The 15,577-nt window shown below is 43.6% G+C and overlaps 1 protein-coding gene across 33 annotated transcripts in view; it reads left to right on the plus strand.

Annotated features, from left to right (window-relative positions):
* LOC114656272 (rap1 GTPase-activating protein 1-like) overlaps window positions 1-15,577 on the plus strand; it is a 330,761-nt gene that overhangs the window by 229,405 nt on the left and 85,779 nt on the right. For all 33 annotated transcript variants that reach the window (XM_051931119.1, XM_051931120.1, XM_051931122.1 and 30 more), the window contains 4 exons: window positions 2,114-2,152; window positions 2,376-2,561; window positions 5,305-5,408; window positions 10,420-10,498. In XM_051931119.1, the coding sequence (XP_051787079.1) occupies window positions 2,114-2,152; window positions 2,376-2,561; window positions 5,305-5,408; window positions 10,420-10,498 (408 nt within the window). The remainder of the gene's footprint in view (window positions 1-2,113; window positions 2,153-2,375; window positions 2,562-5,304; window positions 5,409-10,419; window positions 10,499-15,577) is intronic.

The following is a 15,577-nucleotide window of genomic DNA, read 5'->3' on the forward strand; positions in this document are numbered from 1 at the left end:
TGCTGAGGCAAAAACTCGGGAGTGGGAGGAGTTTGGGGAGGCCATGGAGAACGACTTTCGGACGGCTTCGAGGAGATTCTGGTCCACCATCCGGCGTCTCAGGAAGGGGAAGAAGTGCAGTGTCAACACTGTATATGGTGGGGATGGTGCGCTGCTGACCTCGACTCGGGACGTTGTGGGTCGGTGGGGGGAATACTTCGAAGACCTCCTCAATCCCATTAACATGCCTTCCAATGAGGAAGCAGAGCCTGGGGACTCAGAGGTAGGCTCCCCCATCTCTGGGACTGAGGTCACCGAGGTGGTCAAAAAACTCAGTGGTGGCAGGGCCCCGGGGGTGGATGAGATATGCCCGGAGTTCCTCAAGCCTCTGGATGTTGTAGGACTGTCTTGGCTGACGCGCCTCTGCAACATCGCATGGACATCAGGGACAGTGCCTCTGGATTGGCAGACCGGGGTGGTGGTCCCCCTCTTGAAGAAGGGGGATCGGAGGGTGTGTTCCAACTACAGAGGGATCACACTCCTCAGCCTCCCTGGAAAAGTCTATTCAGGGGTCCTGGAGAGGAGGGTCCGTCGGATAGTCGAGCCTCGGATTCAGGAGGAACAGTGTGGTTTTCGGCCTGGTCGCGGAACAGTGGACCAGCTCTATACCCTTAGCAGGGTCCTGGAGGGTGCATGGGAGTTTGCCCAACCAGTCTACATGTGTTTTGTGGACTTGAAAAAGGCATTCGACCGTGTCCCTCGGGGAATCCTGTGGGGGGTACTCCGAGAGTATGGGGTACCGGCCCCCCTGATAAGGGCTGTTCAGTCCCTGTACGATCGGTGCCAGAGCTTGGTCCGCATTGCCGGCAGTAAGTCGAACCCGTTTCCAGTGAGAGTTGGACTCCGCCAGGGCTGCCCTTTGTCACCGATTCTGTTCATAACTTTTATGGACAGAATTTCTAGGCGCAGGCAGGGCGTTGAGGGGGTCCGGTTTGGTGGGCTCAGGATTGGGTCACTGCTTTTTGCAGATGATGTTGTCCTGTTTGCTTCATCAGGCCGTGATCTTCAGTTCTCTCTGGATCGGTTCGCAGCCGAGTGTGAAGCGGCTGGGATGAGAATCAGCACCTCCAAATCCGAGACGATGGTCCTCAGCCGGAAAAGGGTGGAGTGCCCTCTCAGGGTTGGTGGCGAGATCCTGCCCCAAGTGGAGGAGTTCAAGTATCTCGGGGTCTTGTTCACGAGTGAGGGAAGAATGGAGCGTGAGATCGACAGGCGGATCGGTGCGGCATCCGCAGTAATGCGGGCGCTGCATCAGTCTGTCGTGGTGAAAAAGGAGCTGAGCCGCAAGGCGAAGCTCTCAATTTACCAGTCAATCTATGTTCCTACCCTCACCTATGGTCATGAGCTATGGGTATTGACCGAAAGAACGAGATCGCGAATACAAGCGGCTGAAATGAGTTTCCTCCGCAGGGTGTCTGGGCTTTCCCTTAAAGATAGGGTGAAAAGCTCAGTCATCCGGGAGGGGCTCAGAGTAGAGCCGCTGCTCCTCTGCATCGAGAGGAGTCAGATGAGGTGGCTTGGGCATCTGATCAGGATGCCTCCTGGACGCCCCCCTGGTGAGGTGTTCCAGGCACGTCTAACCGGGAGGAGGCCCCGGGGAAGACCCAGGACACGTTGGAGGAACTATGTCTCTTGACTGGCCTGGGAACGCCTTGGGATTCTCCCGGAAGAGCTAGAAGAAGTGGCCGGGGAGAGGGAAGTCTGGGCATCTCTGCTCAAGCTGCTGCCCCCGCGACCCGACCTCGGATAAGCGGGAGACAATGGATGGATGGATGGATGTTAAAGTCAACAACAATGTGTCCCAGGTCTCTAGAGATCTAAATGGTCAGTTACTCAAGCCACTTTCATGTACCGCTATTATGCCTCTAGTATTATCATATGATCAATAAGAGCTTTAAGTTACTAGATGAGCCCTGAAAAAAAACTCTTTAAAAATGGAAGGGATGTTTAGTTAGTATCAGACACTCCACAGGGGGTCACTCAGGATTCCATCTGTCTGAACCACATTATGATATATGCCTCCATTCTGCTTACCAGTTCCTCACTACGTTGTATACTTTTGTGTTATTTGCAGACGGAAGAAGACTACATCCCATACCCTAGTGTACATGAGGTAAGAGAAGTGGCAGGTCCCAATGATGGCCCTCATCTGTCCTCTATCCTCTCAAGGTTGGTCCAAAGCATTCCCATGGTGTGAGTCCCCAGGTTTTCGGTAGGCTGGCACTCCACCCAATGTGTGCCCTTTTTGCACCTTATTAAAATCTCTTTGAGTTTCTCAGATGTCACTCTGATCCTATTCCCTCCTGCCAGTCATTTCATTGTTTTCTTACCCTCAGGTCCTGGGACGCAATAGTCCCTACCCACTTATCCTCCTACCCCAGTTTGGGGGTTATTGGATCGAAGGGACTAACCATGAGCTGAACAGCACCCAGGATGCAGATCTTCAACCACTGTCCACCTCTCACATCCGCCTCGAATGTAACACTGTGGCCAAGCTCTACAGGAAGCATTTTTTGGGAAAGGTGGGGAACGTCTCTCTCTCTCCCTCTGTCTTTATGATGGTTACTTTTCTTTAAACATCAAGCACTCAGCTTCTGATTTAATCTGCTTCTGTCCCACTGTGTATCCATGAGAAAGTTGCATAACCCTGCTTGTACTCCAAGCTGTTGTGCGTGTAATGGACCAACCGGTGTCCTGACCAGGGTGGACCCTGCTCCCTTACCTGTCCTGCAAGCCAAAATAAGAGATAGTCAGGAAGGGACCCCTCCTGCCAGGAGGTACACACACAGGGATGCTGAGGCAGCAGATGCTCCAGAGCTGGCCTGCTAGCAGCTGCGGATGGATATGTTGGGTGGAGAAGCAACCCGAATGGGGTGCTTGCAGGGCCCTTTCCCAGTCAGGAGGCCAGAAATACAGTACAGTTGGAGACTGCCTGCTCTGAGCAGATCATAAATCCCATACACTGGGTGGCAGTATCCCTTCTGGTTATGGAAGCCCTCAGGGCAGCATGGGAGTTGTGGTCCCATAGGCCTGCCCTGATGGGTTCTGTAGCAGCCACCAGGGAGGGTGGGCCAGGCCCTGATATGGAAGCCTACAGGGCAGTATGGGAGTTGTGGTCCCATAGTCCAGCCCTGCCAGGTTCTCCGGCCACCACCAGGGGGAGCTGTGGAGAATTAACTGTTGAGCGGCCAGACCTGGCAGTGCTTCCAGGAGAGAATGGATTGAGCACTAGAAGTACTCCCTGAGTCAGGTGTTAAAAGAGAGAGCCCTTCACTTGGTCCAACAGGTCAGCTTCGGGAGTGGAGATGGGCGACACTACTCTAAGAGGAGTGAAGTGTAAAGTTAGAACAAAGGAAAAGGAGAGGATTTGTTTGTGATGGGCAAATGGAAAAAAGAAGTCTTTGGAAAGGTACTTTTGTTAAAGGAAAACATTAATTGTGAACCTGGGATTTGTGTGTGCAGTTGTGTCTGGAGTTTGGGGTGCTGTTACACCCCCTAGAGACCACAAGCCCTATTGTATGTTACCTCTCTATATCTAAAGTGCATTTCAACCTACAGAGGTTCCATATAATGTAAAGATTGATATGACGATGAACTGTTTGCCATTGTCTTAATTAAATAGTAACTTAATGCTCGGAATCATCATAAACATAAAGGGAATTATTGTTGAAAACATAAACCATTTTCATATCTGTCATAGATTTTTAAAAATGTATTTTTTTTCCTTCCAATCCCTAAACTGCAAAGTGACCTAAAATGTGCTAAAAGTCTCATCCCATTTTCCGTGCTTCTAAAAGTGTGGCAAAATTTGACTTTATGCTTACAATAAAATGTCAGTGGCTTACATCTGCTTTACCTGTCCATTTTCTTACTCACAGGGGTTCAGGATGATTAGTCATCGCTTCCTGATAGTCGAGATTTACATGATGATGTAGCATTGTTAGCAATTAGCATTGATCGGCAAAATTCATCAAAGTGTTTTTTGCAGCAAGAATTCTGTGTTAACTGGTGAACTTGTTTACCAAATATTTTCCTGGACAAGCCATGCAGCTGTCTTAGGCAAACTTTTTTTTTCCCAGCTCCCCATGATGCTTTGCGAGGCAAGCTTGACATCACTGAGCTGTACCAGCCATGTAGAGAACTTGTAACGCCTACTGCTTCACATATGCATGATGTCATTGTCCAGATGATATGGCAGCCAAATTTGCATTCCTCATACGTTAAAAAAAATTGCAGTATTTTCATTTGAGGGATATATTAGCTGACCATAATGAAAATACATTGTTATGCATAGATTAAATTAGACATACTTTATTTGTCCTCATATTCATCATACGTTGTGTCTTCACTTCTGAATTAAGCATGTTATGCTCCTCATTATGTAGCACAGATCAGGTAGTGACAGGAATGGCCTCCTCAGTATATCCTGCTGATCCCTCAGATCTCAGGCTTTCCATGCACCAATATGCATACACTATCTGGCAAAAACTCAAACTGGGAAATGCCGGTATGGAGTTGTGCAAACCAATTTTCACTTTTGCTGAACTCAAGGCAAAGTGAACTCCTCGAGGTTCGCTCATCACTATTAGTAATTCTGCCTGACAAAAGTCCTGCTTTCAGATCCCTGCCCAGGGCTACCAGTGTGGAGTTTTAGTCTTCCTCCCTTGTCTTCCTAGTTTTGCATCTTGTGGTCGTCTGTTTCTTCTCTTACATCTTAAAGAGGAAACTCTGAATTTGTCCTGTGTGTTGTGTTCATTGGTGTCTAATATGATGGACTCGACGGCCCATCCTTGGTTGGTTCCTGCCAAATAAGCACCAAAGTCACCTTGTGACTTTGAAGTTGATTAAGTGAGTTAAGTAACAGGTGAATGAAGATCAGCGATGTGTGTTTATATAGAGCATTAAATAGATAGATAGATAGATAGATAGATAGATAGATAGATAGATAGATAGATAGATAGATAGATAGATAGATAGATAGATAGATAGATAGATAGATAGATAGATAGATAGATAGATAGATAGATAGATAGATAGATAGATAGATAGATAGATAAGTTTTGATGGTAAATTAGTCTTTATGGGGAACGGATTCATAACTGAACTTTATATAATGTAGTACCAGAATAAGATAACAAAGCAGCTTCAGGGCTCAACACAGGATTTGCTAATTGCTACGCTGTTCCTAGATGTCAAACATGGTTAATATTCATTTTTCAATCAATCCAGTCATGATCCTGCTGAAAATTCCTTTTCTGCCACCAGGAGCATTTCAACTTCTACTCAATGGACAGCGCTCTAGGGCACCTCGTCTTCTCGGTGAAATACGATGTGATTGGCGATCAGGAGCACCTGCGCCTCCTCCTACGGTATTTTTCACTTCTCGTATTCTTGTCTTTGCCTGCAATGCAATGACACCCCATCCAGGGTTGGGAACCTGCCTTGTATTCAGTTCTGCTGGGATAGACTCCAGCCACCCACTGTCCTGAACTGAATCAAGTGGGTCTGATAGTGAGTGGCTGGATACTCTTGTGGCATCATTGTGACTGGATTTGAGCAGAGTGTGTGTCAGTGTTCATTTGTATGCATCTCTCTCTGGTACTGTGTGACTAATTTCAAGTCTATGGTTGTATGTGTGTTTGCCTGTGAATTTTTTTTATCATGCTTTTGTGTAGAACCATGAAATTGGTTGTGCTACTTTCTGTACAAATGTATGTCTGTCTCTATAAGCTTCATACTGGCTTGGCATTGCATATTTTTACTTGCACGTGCATTCATGTACCTGTGTCTGTGTCCTCAGCTACCACACTCCCAAATTACATACTGTATTGTTAATTGATGTATTTTTCACATAATTAAACCTTACACGTATTAATTTTTGTAGCTCATGTGAGATTTTCACACACCGTTTGTCTTGGTACACTTTCATCGTCATCAGTTCAGTTTTACATCTAGGTAAGAGGATAATAATGATAATTCTTTACATTTATATAGAGCTTTTCTCACCACTCAAAGTGCTTTTACATGGGGGGGGGGGCACTTCAACAACCACCAATGTGGATTGGTCCACCTGGATGATGTGACGGCAGCCATTTTGCGTCAGTACACTCACCACAGATTAGCTATTAGGTGATGAAGTGGTGAGAGAGAGAGAGCCGATTAGAGACAGGGGATGACTAGGGGGCCAGAATGACTAGGCTATGGTGGGCAATTTAAACAGGACATCTGGATACACCCTGCTCTTTACAAAAGGGTCTTTTATGACCAGAAAGCCAGGACCTCAGTTTTATGTCTCATCTGAAGGACCAGCACCATTTTTACTTCAAAGTGTCCCAATCACTGCACTGAAGCATTGGGCTCCACATTGAAAACACAAGGTAAGCACCCCCTGCTGGCCTCACCAACACCTCTTCCAGCAGCAACCCAAGTTTTTCCAGGTTGGTTTCCCATCCAAGCACTTACCGGGCATAGTCATGCTTGGTTTCAGGTAGATGACCTGTTCTGAAGTGCATGTGGCATGGCTGCTAGTAACCCAGGTTGGCTGTTTTACCTTAAATTCCTCTTCTCCATCAGCATCTGTTATCTGCATTCATAACTCTTCCCACCTCATCTATCCAAGGTTTCTTAGCCTACTTCTATGCTGCTTACCATCCATCGATAGTTCACGGCATCGCTGCACCCAGTCATCATCATCCTTTCATATCACATGCACAAGACAACGCTTATAGGTTTAACATTCACTCTGCTGCACAGATCAGTCTTTCAGTGACACATCACACACATCCATGTTATCAATCACATCCCAGTTCTCTCTGACTTTGTCAGTTATTCAAATTTTAACACTTAGATTTCACTACAGCATACAGGTCAAAGAAATTCTGCTTTTCGTTTGTAGTGTAGTCGCCTTGGACTTTAGCAATGGTAGAAGTTCTGTAAGTATTTGCCAACCATACCTCAGTCTGGTGGTGACAGCTAAATCTGCCCTACCAGTAGATCCTAGCATATTGCCAAGTTTAAATCTATAAATCTTTTGATACAACAAGACTTTTTAAGAGATGAGACTTTTTGGAAAAGATTTTTTCAAGTCCCGCGAGATGAGAATATTGCCATCCTATCAACCATTTTCAAACAAGACCACGGTCCTCTCACCTCTCAGTCTTGTGAATGCTTTTTACAGACACACTTCCTCCACTCTCAGCTCTTATACATTTTAAAGTTTTCCTCACTTAAGTTCCCAATTAAATTAGACGTATTATGTCCAAATCTTATTGAAGAATTGCACCACGAAGGGTTACCAACAGAAAAAAATGAGTACACGGGCAATCCTAGCACCAAGAAACGAGGAAGTCAAATGAATTTATGCCAAAAATATCGATTGGTAACACGGCAAATTGGTTAAATGTGTATCAATAGACTGCTGAAACAGTTGGTGGTGATCGTGCGGAAGATGAAAACAACAACTTACAATATCACGAAGAATATCTATAACCGTTAACAACATCTGGTCTTCCACCACACGAATAACTATAGAAAGAGGGATCTATCCAAGAAAGGTAATGTAGTACATCTTCAGGGGATAACATTAGACAACAAAAGAGATCTTGATATGCCATTTGTATTAAAACATTAACAGTTTCCCATTAGAATAGCTTTTGCAAAGGCAATGAATAAATCTCAGAGCCAAACATTCGAAAAAGTCATTTTATTTTATAGAAAGAAAAAAACAAAATTCAATCACGGGCAATTATACATCACGTTGATGCAAATGTAACACTTCACATGAAAAGTAAAATCTGCATCCCCATACACGAGCAGCAGGACCGCAAAGAGGGTAGCACGTAGTGCTGGCCCAGGGGTTGGCAAGCAAAGTGAGCAGGTGGCAAAGCCCCCTTGTCTTAATTAAAAAAAGAAACTTATCCTCTAATACAGGGGTGCCCAACTCCAGTCCTGGAGGGCCACAGTGGCTGCAGGTTTTCATTCTAGCCCTTTTCTCAATTAGTGGCCTGTTTTTGCTGCTAATTAACTTCTTTTGAATTAATTGTAATTGACTTGCTCTTGAACACTCAGACTCCTTAATGGTTTCTTTTTCCTTAATTAGCAGCCAAACAATAATGAGATACAAAATGAGCCAAAACATGGTAAGCAAACCGTCATACAAGATCTGAAAATAAAGAAAGGTGAAGGTCTCAGGAATGCTGATCTGCTCTTAGAAAAGAGAAAATTCACAATTTCAGAAATGTCTGATATTGCACAATGAGAGCAGCAACAAGCCATGGAATTAAAGAACGGGTTTAATTAACGACAAGACTCTGCGCCTAATTAAGCAACTGCTTGGAGTGAAATTGGTTGGAGTTTGAGGCCCTCACTTAGTTGGTCCTCTGTTGGCTCACTCATTTCACATTTCACTTCTGTTTGGATGCCATTTAAGTAAAGAAATGAAGCAATTCAGAGGTATGATGAAGAAATTCAGGGAAACATTTCTTAAAAACCAAGTCAAATAAAATTAATTCAAAAGAAGTTAATTAGCAGCAAAAACAGATCACTAATTAAGAAAAGGGTTAGAATGAAAACCTGCAGCCACTGCGGCCCTCTAGGACTGGAGTTGGGCACCCCTGCTCTAATAGGACAAGTCTGATAAAACTTTTTTTAGTTAGTAATTGGGTAGGAGCCATCTGCGTCATTTATTACATCTGCAGCACCAAGCAGAGGAGGGAGCATCTCTTACTGCGGTCTGTTGCAGCATCGTCAGAGTGATCACAGAATAAAAGCAGAAGGAACTGAATTTACATAACAGTGCTGATTAATGCTTCCATATCACACTCTGATTGGATAAAAGATATGAAGTGCTTTAGAATAGAGCACAACCAGCATCCATTATATCCTTGTTCTTCAATATCTCTTCATTTAGATATTACCCTTGATATCTCCATGTATGTGACAACTGTCTTTTCTAGTTGTTTACAGGACATCTGCTTACTTCTTAGTCATCTCTTAGTCAACTTTGTTTACTCTGTGTGCTACAACTTTGTCTTTGTTCTTCACTTGATCTTGATCTGGTTTCCTGATATGCCTGAACAGGCTTCTGACATATATTAACCCTCTGTGCAATTTCTTTAAGATGAATGCTATATTTTAATATGGAAAGCATATCAAAACACTTTATCCTAAATGACTGTGTGACCCCTAAAAACACTTTATCCCCTAAGTGTCCCCTATGTCTAATTTTTCTTCCACAATCACGTTCAGTCACTTTACATGGAACCATTTCTCACATTCTGTGCACTTGATTGGGTTTGAACCTATGGGACTGAACATACACTGCATGGCCGCCTTCCAGATTCTTCTATGGTTTCCTATCTTACACTTGCCATCATCACCTTAGTCTTAGCCTATGTCACATTAGACAACTTGTCCAGGTATTTATCGTTATAGCCTTCATTTTCATAATCTAGCGAGTCAGAGTTAGTTGAAGGCACTTTGGCCTTCCCTTCCTCCTGCTAAATAAGCCATTGCCAGCACCAATCCTACTGACTCTTGTATGTTGGCCAGAAGGAGATTTTAAACCTGGACAATGAATCACTACCAAACATATCCTGGGGATCATTCCTGGGGCTAGTACCAACCTTTGAATTTCCTAAAGCTCCTTCGTATGGTACTGTCTTGAGTTAAAACTTCAGATTAAAGAAGCAGAATATCCCTGGCCCCCTGTCCATAATAATACATCACAGGAATCCACAAATTACATTATCATTCTACCTGCTTCCACTTATCAGCCCAAAATCCATGTTTCTGGAACTCCTGGAAGCCTTGTACTACCTGTTGGTGGATGAGCGTCACTGGTGAAACTGTAGAAGTTACCCTTCAGTTCACATTGTGCTCATCACTATTTATGCTCATAGTATATGTGCACAATCCACAATTACAATGTATTAAACACATGGTAAATAGAGCAGAAAGATCCAAATCATGTCAATATAAGTTGTGGTAAAGTCTATGAGCATTTTAATTGAAATCTGGTCAGTTGACACCAAATGCTCCAGACAACAGCATTACTGGAGAGAAATAACATCTGGGGGGTTAATTGTGAGTTACAACAGACAAAGTCACATTCAAAGTCAGATGTAGTTTCAGGTCCAATGTCCTCAGAGAGCTGGCTGCTCAACCCTCATGGACATTCTACAAAATCAGAAGTACTTTACATTATCATTAGACTCTTCTGCACCCTGGAAAACCAACTGAAGTTCCAGTCCCAACTGCCATGACCCCCTACTTCCAAATATTTCAGAAAGCTGTCTGTTGGCTGCCTTCAGGATTTGATCTTAGGCATACTCCCACCTTGTAGTCTGCAGCCGATAATTGTCTCTTTTCTTTATCTTTCAGGACCAAGTTTAAGACGTACCATGATGTCATACCCATCTCCTGCCTCACAGAATTCCCCAATGTGGTGCAGATGGCCAAGGTAAGGCTACTCCTATGGCCCTAAGTAGCTGGACTTTAAGGTGAATTTGCTGCTCATTCTGATTCTAGTGATCCCTCTTACCACATGCTTAGAAGAAGAAGCCGAGTCCCTTAATGTGGCCTTTCCAGACAGGTATGAAGCCTGCAGTTGTTTACAGGCCTTTCTCATTATCTCTGGGCGACTGCCTGTGATTTCTGTTGCTAGGAGTGCCAGCTGTCAATGTTGACACACACAAGTGAGCACGCATGCACCAAGACACTAATGAGAGCAGCCAGGGGTGAGAACAGGAGGAAAGAAAGTCACGTCTGCCACCGCATGCTGGGCATTTCTACTTCAACAAATTCAGATTTAAAGCATCATATACAAAGGCTGAATCAGTGTTTGACGTGCGAAAAGGACATTCAAGTGCATCAGAAAAAAAAAAGCATGAATTTTTGACAGAAGCGTGGACTCCTTCGTCTGTACGTTTGCATTTATTTATTTGGCTGTCACTGTCCAGAGTGACTTACAAATCATTAAGTGTGTGAAAGGAAATAAAAAAATGGATTCACACAGGCATCAAACCAAAAATTACTGCTCAAGTCACTCTCTGCAGCTTCAAACTCTGCCACTTACTTTTAATATACAGTGCTAGTAGAAAGGTTTTCTGCCCCCTTTTCACTTGTTCACATTTTGCTATGTTGTAGCCTTATGCTAATATCATTTAAATTAATTTTTTCCCTCATCAAGCAACATTCAATACCCTGGAACAACAAAGTGAAATCGGGGTTTTGGGAAGTAAGATAATGTATGCGTGGCGTAACATCAGGTGTGTTCGGGGTCTATATGTTAACTGATATGAAAGCTGAAGCATTTCACTTTATTATTGCCTTCATCCAAGGGTCAGGTCAGGTCAGGTTGGGGAGCATGCACTGGTACAGTATGTTGCCATACCCATTACCTAACGAAACTGCTCGGGATCCCAGTTGGCAGGGCAGGCAGACGCGTGGTCCACTCCCACTCTCAGGAACGTGGGCGTCACTTTGACCTAGTCCAGCCGCTTGGGTCCTCAACAATGGGGGTCCTGCCAGCCGGATCACCCTCAGGGAATTGTGCCACATGGCTGTAGTGCCATAACAGACGCTCCCTCACAATGCAGGTAATGTGCCTCATTGGGGACTCATTCGACACAAAGTCAAACCAGCGCTACCTGAGGATTCTCCGAAGAGACACAGAACCAAGAGTCAGTTATTGCCTTTTTGTTCATTAAATAGTTTTGTATTCAAAAGTAATAATGATAACAGAATGTAATTCCATGTTTTGGTAGACAACGTTAAATATGACACTTTACAATGGAGTTAAAAATGGAGCATAGAGGCTTGTGGTGGCTTTCATACACAGCAGACTGCAATTCAAGTGACATGAAAGTGGCCTCAATTGAAGTGCGTTAATAATGAAGGGTCTATGACTAATTGTTCAATTTTGTTAAACATAAAATTTTTGAAAGTATACCCAGTCGAATAGTATCCAGTAATCAGCAATTAAAAAATGTCTATTGATACAAAATGATAAAACACTATTATAAAATCAATATCACTATTACCCTGAGAAAGGAGAAAAGGAATTGAAATAAGTTCCCAATGTAGCTATTAATATTAATTAAAACACAGTAATTCATTAAAACTCTATAAATAAATAAGAACTTGGAAAGGAACTGGATTAATGTCAGTCAGTCATTTCCTAACCCACTTAGTCCTGAACAGGGGAGCCAGGGGTGCCGAGCCCGTCCCAGTCAGCATAGGGTGCAAGGCAGGAACAAATCCTGGACAGGGCAGCAGTCCATCATAGTGTGAACACACACACACACACACATCCCAACCACACACCAGGGCCAGTTTAGTATTGCCACTCCACCTAACCTTCATGTTCCTGTCTTGTGGAAAGAAACCAAAGCACCAGGAGAAAACCCACGCAATCACGAGAAGAACATGCAAACTCCATGTAGGAAGGACCCAGGACACAAACCCTGGTCTCATTACTGCAAGGCAACAGCAGAGCCACTGCACCACCGTGCTGCCCCCCTGATTTATGGTATAACAGGAATACAAATGGTACATGATTGTGAAGCTCAGGAGCTTGCCAAGATTTTTCGTGTCTATCCGGGACTGAAATATAAAGGGGCTGGCAGCCAGGGATCAGGGGCTGAACCTACTGACGCCTTCCACCTTCCGATACCACTGTCTATTTTAAAACCCGACCTCTGTTTACATCAGTTAGGGCAGCCAGCTGCGCCTTTCCTGTATTACTTACTTCAAACACTGTTTAGTTGCAGGTTGATAATGTATTGTTCAGTCAATTCAGTCTTATATATGCTTTCATAATTGCTTTTCCTTTTCATTTATTTCCAAAAGAAGTGACCCTATTTTTGTATTGTATTGGTGAACTTACCTACAGAGCAGTAGAAGGCTGTGCTATACTGAGCAAGCTGTTTGCGCGCATGCGCTCTGACCAGCGTCTGACTCGCTTGCACTGGCTATCCGCGCGGCTGTCAGATGAGTGAAATCAGAGAACAGACCCAATATACAAGGTCAAGCAACCGCTCTCAAGGTAAACTCGAAACGGCAAACTAATTCCTAATTGAAGCAGCACAGAACGTTTCTCCATTTTGTGATGGATGAGTTTGCAATTTCCACAATGCTCTTCAAAGAGAAATCTTGAAATTTTAAAACATCTTACAGCGCAAACTGTTTGAGATATCTGAATGGTTTTCAACGGATCTTGATACCAAAAAAAAACATTGATATCTCGATGATGAGTGTGTGTGTCTGTGTGTCACAGTTGTTTGAGGACAGTCTAGAGCTAAAATGGCTGGATGGAAAAATACCAAACTCGAAACTTCAGCCTGTTATGAGATGACGATGTGCTGATTAGTGTTTGAGCCAAACTCTAGAGGAACCCTCAAATACCGTAATTCTGCAATTAATTATGAATTCTTCTCATCAATTGCTATCGTAATGACCTACATTATGATCAGAAAGATCAGCATCAAATTGGTAAATAATTACTGAATTACAATACAATACAATTTATTTTTGTATAGACCAAAATCACACAAGAAGTGCCACAACGGGCTTTAACAGGCCCTGCCTCTTGACAGCCCCCCAGCCTTGACTCTCTAAGAAGACAAGGAAAAACTCCCAAAAAACCCTTGTAGGGAAAAAATGGAAGAAACCTTGTGAAAGGCAGTTCAGACAGAGACCTCTTTCCAGGTAGGTTGAGCGTGCAGTGAGTGTCAAAAAGAAGGGGGTCAATACAATACAATACACAGAACAGAACACAAGTAATCGTCAATACAAAATACAGTGAATTATGCGAGCATAATTCGTTACGGAAACGTGCTTGTAATCCAAAGCACTCGTATATAAAAGCGAATTTCCCCATAAGAAATAATGGAAACTCAGATGATTCATTTCACAACCCAAAACTATTCATATAAAAATGATTAATAAAAAATATAAAAATACTGTACATAAAACAAATTAACCTGCACTTTACCTTTGAAAAGAATCACGGCTGGTGTGAGGAGACGAGAGAGAGAAGGGTTATTGTGTAGGACTAACGGAATCCCTGCTATCTGTTGGCTCACTGGAATCTTCTTCTTTTTTTGCGACTTTAACAAGGAACCTATCCAATGACAGTTGCTTTTGCCTGAAGAGTCACTACACTTGGACACAAAATTAAAACAATGCTTTATGCACTGTAAGGATTCTAAACTCTTTTGGGATTCCACCTAACGGGATGACACCCGGAAGAGCATCCCGAAGCAACTGCAGGGTCCCAGTGCTGTAGCAGTTTGCCGTAAAAGCGAATCCGAAAAGATCATGGACATGCTATAAGAGCCTGCCATTGGTGGGTAATACAAGGAACATTATAACTGCAGGGCACAGTATTACTTGGCCACTAACCTGGTCATGACCCTGCGTGACTGCTGTGTCTGTGTATAAGAGAGTGGCAGATCCCGCTACAATAAATAACTGTGCTGTTCCTGTTTCACGCTGAATAAAGCTGGTGTTGCTAAAGTACTGAGACTCAGCTTCATGTTTTTGGGTGCAAGACAGGGACTCACACGTTACAACACACACGTCGTCACAATACTATAGTAAACAGTATATGCTCGTACGGATGTTAACTATATGAGTGAGGCACATCAACTGAGACCGAGCATGGGAGACGATTACCCACAATCCCGCAGCGAGAGAGAGAGAGAGAGAGAGAACCATCAGCTCAGATGTGATCATGTGACACTCAGTAGACAAAGCATATACATACTACTCATATTGCAAGACCTCACTCGTTTATCAAGTTCAAATTTATTAAAAATTTTAGCTTGTCTTGCAAAACACTCGCAGACCAAGTTACTCGCAATCCAAGCTTTTACTGTAATCCATCCATCCATCCTTTATCCAACCCGCTATATCCTAACTACAGGGTCACGGGGGTCTGCTGGAGCCAATCCCAGCCAACACAGGGCACAAGGCAGGAAACAAACCCTGGGCAGGGCGCCAGCCCACCGCAGGTTTTACTGTAATAGTAAAATAAAAATATTACAAGTACAGAGCAGAATTTAACAGTAGATGATATCACATAATAGGATTTGGATTTGTTCAGAGTCCTGGAAACCTCAGCCATCAAGCTGCCTCCCCCTATTGGCCATTCCACAGCTGAGACAGCGCTGGACCAGCCAATCCAATGAAAGGACCCCTCTACCCAACTATTCCTACGATTCTCCATCAGAGATGAAATGTTATCGAATAGTTTGGGTAACTTGGTTCCTAGGGCACAAAGCTTACTGACATCCACGTCCAAAATTTTTTAATTAGTTTGTTGCAAAGTCGGAGTGAAACTTGACCAGTTATGTGCTAATTGATACCTTTGTTTTTTTGTCTCTCCTTTTTTGATGTTCGGTTTCCAATTCTCGGTTTCCTGATTCATTTGACCAGTATTTGTCTGTCCTTCGGGTTTCTGACCTCTTGCTCGTTCTTTTTGTCTATTCTTTGGCATAGTGTTCTCACTTCCTGGTATTTTGTAGCCCACAATAAT

The sequence above is a fragment of the Erpetoichthys calabaricus genome, chromosome 8, assembly GCF_900747795.2.
Source record: "Erpetoichthys calabaricus chromosome 8, fErpCal1.3, whole genome shotgun sequence".
NCBI lineage: Eukaryota > Metazoa > Chordata > Cladistia > Polypteriformes > Polypteridae > Erpetoichthys > Erpetoichthys calabaricus.